This window comes from Limulus polyphemus, unplaced genomic scaffold (assembly GCF_000517525.1).
Source record: "Limulus polyphemus unplaced genomic scaffold, Limulus_polyphemus-2.1.2 Scaffold273, whole genome shotgun sequence".
In the NCBI taxonomy this organism is placed as follows: domain Eukaryota; kingdom Metazoa; phylum Arthropoda; class Merostomata; order Xiphosura; family Limulidae; genus Limulus; species Limulus polyphemus.
Window position 1 is genome coordinate 603,400 of NW_013665883.1, and position 6,424 is coordinate 609,823.

The following is a 6,424-nucleotide window of genomic DNA, read 5'->3' on the forward strand; positions in this document are numbered from 1 at the left end:
TTTAAACATTTGTTTAACAACATTCCAAGCTTGGAATGTTGTTAAACAAATGTTTAAACAACTCTACTTATTCAATTAAGTTAATATTTAATTGGAAATAAATGGTATTTTAGGTTTTAATTAACCATGAAAGCAGTTTCAACTATTGCATAAACCAGAATATTTAGAAACAGAATTAAGAACCATCTCGCAATGTTATTTTGAGCTGTTTTAACTTTTTAGGCTTTGTGTAATTTCAAAGAAATTATCTGATTACATAGGTAAAATTCCCCATAGAATCAACTATACTTGCAGTACTTAAAATATATTTCTTTACACATATTTTAGAATGAAAGCTTATAAAAAATGCTTAATTCTTCTTTATACAATATAAAACGAATACTATAGGAAAATTCATTTTTTGGTTGGTGATTTTTGTATTACTTATATTTCTTGAAAAAAAATCCATAATACCCTCTGACCATTTGATGTCTGTCAACTAAAGCAAGTTTCTTTTGCTAAACATGCGTTTGAAAAGCACTAAAAGATTTTTAACAATTTCACTTTGTCCAAAAAGTCATACTTAATAGTATGAAAGCTCTAACAATAAAGGCAAGGCCTTTTATCATTTTAGTAAATTTTAAAACGTTCATGTTTGACACCAATTTCAATGAACAAGTTACATGTTCAGGGATATACTTGCAAGATTTAAACTTGCACTTATTAGATTAAGTGTTTAAAACTATGTGATGCCATTTTCTAAAAATTCTGTTTGTAGTGTAAAACTATCTAGGAACAGATAGGGAAAAAACAAACCTAATTTTTCAAAGGTATGAATAATCTTCACCTTACCAAAGCCTCAATTATAAACTTATCAACAAAATAGTATTGGTTTTCAAGACCAGTTTGTTTCTAAATAAATATTTTAAACTTATTATTACAGCATGAGAACTATTTGTGCTTATTAGGAATGTATTTTTCAAAATTATGGTTAGTATTAGTGTGATAAAAACTTCAAAAACATGAGCAAAGATAAAGCAGAAAAGGATTTATTTTTAAACTTATAAAATATTTGAAAAATAATTTGATGTTTTAGTTATATTAATCACAGAAATTTATAATTTTTACAGAGGGCGATATAGTACAAAATATGCCTTTTCAAGATGTAAATTTAATTTCTATCAAAACCACTGACCAGTTTCAAAATATGTTTCATTTATTCCATGCTAATTTAACACATGTATTAACATTAATTAAGACCAGTATTGCTGCTTTTGTTTTTCACGATGAAACTATAATGCAATAAAATTAGATCTTCAAAGATATGTATATCTAAATATATGTAGTGTATTTGATGTATGACAGATTCATGATCATAACCAAACCTATATACATATATAAAAAAAATTATGAATACTACACAATACTACTTGGTTTGATCAAAGTGCACATGCCATGACTTACAGTGCCATTCAGCATGGCATTATGCATTTGATGTCAGAATTATCGACCATTCATTTTACCCTATGTTGCTGATTTAGTGACAGTCTATGGTAAAGGAGAGAAAATACCAGCTTCAGAGATACCGAAAAAACTGTTTATATGCAGTTCAGAGGTTCTCGAGGTTATGTAAATGCAATAAGCAAACTGTACAATGAACAAAAGTATTTTGATTTATTACATGAACATCTCCTTATACTTCAACTTGTCAGAATCAGACATGTCTTGAGTACAAATACTTTTGTAACACATCTAACTTTTTGTGTACAACAGACTTGAACATTTTATTACATGTTTGTCACATTTCATGCAGATACACATAGTAATTTCGTAATTACAATATCCCTCCTCCAATACTGGTTCAATCAAATGGATCGACCCTGTGCATATTTGGTTAATAAATATTATAGGACATTTATCAATTTTACACTTTCACCTCAAATAATTAGCACTTTATATGGACATTACAGTAACTTATGCATGTAATTTTAGTTTGGCATTGAAGATGCAACATACAAAAAATGAAGTACACAAAATTTGTTTGAGGTTAGGATTTTTTTTACCGAGATATAGGTGTGCTCTGAAATGTGTAGATTTATCTCGGGGATCTTCAGTGCCATTACTTTTTTTTTCTTCAATTTCATGTTCAGCTTACAACATAACAGGTTTTGTACACAAAAAGTGAGACAAAATGTTTGAATTCAGTAAACATGTATTCCTTAGCTGTACAGGTTCCACGATCTGCAGTGAAAGGGGGGGGGGTCCAGAAACCGAACTATAGCCAAAGTTGAAATTTTTATGGTAAAAGGTAGTGGATGCTGGCAGTTATTAACATGTATATTTACTGCTGCATTTGTATCAAGGCAAATTCAAGAGGCTGAAGGAAACTACACTGATAAGTATCAACCTCCTGCTACTTTGCAGTGACCAGAGCATGAAAGTAGTTCAGAGTAAAAACAAGGACTATGCAACCATAATCAGGTCTATGGATGGCCAGATGAGGCAAAATAAATGGAAATATTTGGTTGTGATACTCAATTATGACAGACAACCATCAACAAATAATAATATAAAAAAAGATCTCTTATTAAAGGACACAATATTACTAATTCAGACAGTCTTATGTATTTATATTTAATTTCTGTAGTATATATTGGTGTATAAAAGACATTAATACTAAAAATAAATACCAAATGAATAGAGACAAAGGATGGTGCCTATAATTATAACTATTTTAATTTTTCATCTTATCTTTTGTTATTTAAATCTGTAACTTTGATAGGACATTTGTTTACTATAGGTAAAGGTTAATTATTTCAACTATACAATTTTTTTCAACAAAAAGCTTTACTACTTAATATGTAAAATGCATGCTGTAGAAATGTACACTATAGCTTTGATTAGAATTTATTTTGTATTCCATTTGAAGTTTCATACTGCCAATAATGGTTTATGTTTTAGTGGAACACTCCTGAAGAAGCTGTAAAGTGAAACATTAAGTGTCCAATTAAAGAAAAATAACAAATTTGGTGTTATAAGGTCATTATTTCTAGTATTAAAGTGTTATGTACTTACAATAAATAAATAACAGTTAAAATAAAAACTTAACAGCATCCAAATATATCCCTCTAGCTATCTGTTCAATACATACAGATTTCACACTAACACAAGAGAAACAAAAGAATTGTCTTTCACTGAAAGACAGTCTTAGAACCACTCGGAGAGAAGCATCACGTACCACAGTAAAGAGAACCATATAACTACATCACTAATTATGAAAGTATTGATATATGCTTTGGGTTTTTTTTATCTCTACCACATGAAATAGACAGATAAATCTATCATAATTATTATTGTTCATTCACAGCTATCAAATGACACCGCAGATCTTCCAACCAATATAAAAAATCTGATAAACTATGGTCAGACTTCTGTGTCCCTTTCCCCTCAATGTCAATAAGAAATACAGAAGGCAAACAACAGTTAACAAATAAAGGTGCTCATGGGATTGGAAAATAAGTGTCCAGTAACCCTGCAATAACCCTCCATGTGAAAACAACTAAAAATAAGTTAAAAGTTATTATTACATTATTATTATAAAGCAGATGTAATTGAACAGTCCAATTTTCCTTTTTTTTGTTGTTAAATATATACCAAACTTAAACAAAGTCCCAAAAATCATATGAATAAGGGTGTGGCCTAGTTGTTAGTGTCAGGCAGTAGATCAGAAGGCCCAAGGTTTGAAGGCAGTTTGAAGTGGATTTAAAGAAATATTCTTCCAATAATTCAAATGCAAAAGAATGTATTTTTCATTGATTGAATATAACTAATGTACTCAATCTTTGAAATTTACTGTCAACCAAATGAGTAACATAACACTTAACTCTACATATCTGTTGTTATATAAAATCATGACATAGTCACTAACCTTAACATCCCCTCGAGAATCAAATCCATCCAGCTGATTCAGAAGTTCCAGCATAGTTCTCTGAATTTCTCTTTCACCACCAGAATTTGAATCATATCTAGAAAAAATGTAGTCTACATCTAGAGAAACTCTTGTTACAACTTAACTATAACTACAAAATACATATTGTTTAAACAAAAGATTGAAGATGAGTTTGCAATATATTCTCAACTTCTGTCTGTAGGTGGCCGCATTAAAAAAATTAGCAAGTTAAATGTTTACTGTTTTAAAATGGGATTTAATAAAAACAAATGACATCATTGAAACTAAACAACACAAAGTGTATTCTTTCAACAAATAAAACTACACTGATGAATACACTAATCTTTAAAATATCATTAAATATAAAATAGGAAGTAAAGGTTCCAACAACACTTTTTATAACAATGTATACAGGAGCTGAACTAAGCAAGATGAATTACATACTTTTACTGAATAAAGTGAGCACAAGTAAACCAAAACACTTGTTTCAAAAAAGGGAACAAGTTTAAGAGAAGGGTAAACTGTGGGAAATGGCAGCAGGATTTCAGGAGGAGATTATGTTTTTACATGCAAGGAATACATCAGCTAACAATGACTTTCAGGAAGTTAGAAGGAGCACTATTAGGGCTAAAACTAAAAATATTGGATTTAATTTTAATGTGGAATAAATATGGAGAAAAGATGTAGATTATGCTACCCAGGGGCACAGGTGGAGGATATAACTGACAGAGCTGGAGATATAATAAAGGGGGCTAAAATTCATGCAGTTTTTGTTGTGCATATAGGGGTTAATGATGTAGAGAAAGGTAGGTCAAAGGAGCTAATTGATAAGTACAAGGGGTTGATAAAGGCATTTAAAGAAAAGGCCATAACTTAAATGTGTCAAGGATAGTGCCAAAAATTAACTGTGGGGATAAAATTATGAGTAAGTCACTAACGTTAAATGCTAGGCTGAGGTTAATATGTAATGATGAGCAGATAGGCTGGTTGAACTTGTGGAGTCAGTTTAATAGAAGAAAGGAGCTTATTGGAATGAATGGTTTACAGTTAAATAGGGTAGGGTTTGGCTGGTTTGCAAGGGCTATTAATTCAGCTGTATGGAATAGGACTAGAAAGTGGTGAGGGCCAGGATAAACTAAATGCAAAAACAAATAAGATGTAGAAAAAGTTTAGCATAGGAAATGAGTATAGAAGTAGTTCTAAGGATAGGCTTAATTGTTACTATAGTAATGCTAGAAGTATAAGAAATAAAACAGATGACTTTAGGGCACTGGTAGGAATGGAAGATTTTGATACAATAGGAATAACTGAAACATGGTTAACTCTTTCAATACGAGGTCAGTCAATGTTGGTATGTTGAATGCAGTATTGGTTCAAATTAAATCTTTGTGATGTCCAGATACAAAGTCAATAGTTTCTTACAAATTAAGAACTTAATTTACTGATACTGACAAGCTAGAACATAAAATAAGAACCTCCCATCTTTTCTATTTGCTGAGATATCACTACATTTATTGAATCAAATACAGTGGCCCTGCCCACCTCTGTCCATTTTTGGATAGATTTCCCACACCTACTTCTGTATATGATGAGCAAATAACCAATAGAAAGCTCAAAATGTCCCCCTAGTGGCTTTCTCAGCCTCTTTGAAGTATTTGGGTGGCAAACTCGTTCCTCTGATGATAGATTACAAGCGGTTAGGTAAGAACTTAGCGAGCTCAAAATTTTATATTTTTTTAGACCCAAATGCAGCTTAGTTATTAAGCTTGATAAATTATAGTGGAATTCTGTGGTACTGATATAGTAATTTATGATTTTTGGTTATTTCAAATGTTTATATAAAACCTAAAAAAAATTATTTTGGTTCACATCCTCCACTTTCAAAATTTGATAAGGCTTAGCAACCTATGGTAAGCAGCAAACGAGTACAAAGTTTGTAACAAGAAGAGATGTTTGTTTTCTATACTTCTTTATTTACTGTTCTGTGTTTTAACAAAAATAAGTTTAAGAACTCATTTGTAAATAGTAATAATGTTTATACTTATATAACTGAAATGTGACTGCATTTTACAAAATATTAGTCCACTAAAACACACCCAAGACAGGTCACTTTGTAAAGGCCAGTTTTATATTCTTGGATACAGTAACATGAGTGCACATTCACCATGTCATTGCAACTTTTGTAATGTTAGTTAGACACAGCTGAAAGGTCAATAACATAAAGATAATAAATATATATATATATGTATATATAGATGTATAATTTTATGAGATTTAAGTTTTTAGATTAAACATTTCTGTTTTCATGTTATAATTTGTAGTCATTCTAGAACAAAAAAAACTTATATATGTATTTCCTAATTATTTATGGTGGTTACAAGGTCTGTCAAATCAACCAAACCCATACAGAGATAAAGTAGTGAAAATAACAGATAAAATATAGTTGTTTTTTTTAAAAAACATTTGATAATTATCTGGAGGTTATAAACATTTCAC

At 30.2% G+C, this 6,424-nt stretch overlaps 1 protein-coding gene across 1 annotated transcript in view; it reads right to left on the minus strand.

Moving 5' to 3' along the window:
• LOC106456934 (nuclear valosin-containing protein-like) overlaps positions 1-6,424 on the minus strand; it is a 95,748-nt gene that overhangs the window by 698 nt on the left and 88,626 nt on the right. Inside the window, exon 28 of the mRNA XM_022382739.1 lies at positions 3,908-4,004. Coding sequence (XP_022238447.1) covers positions 3,908-4,004 — 97 coding nt within the window. The remainder of the gene's footprint in view (positions 1-3,907; positions 4,005-6,424) is intronic.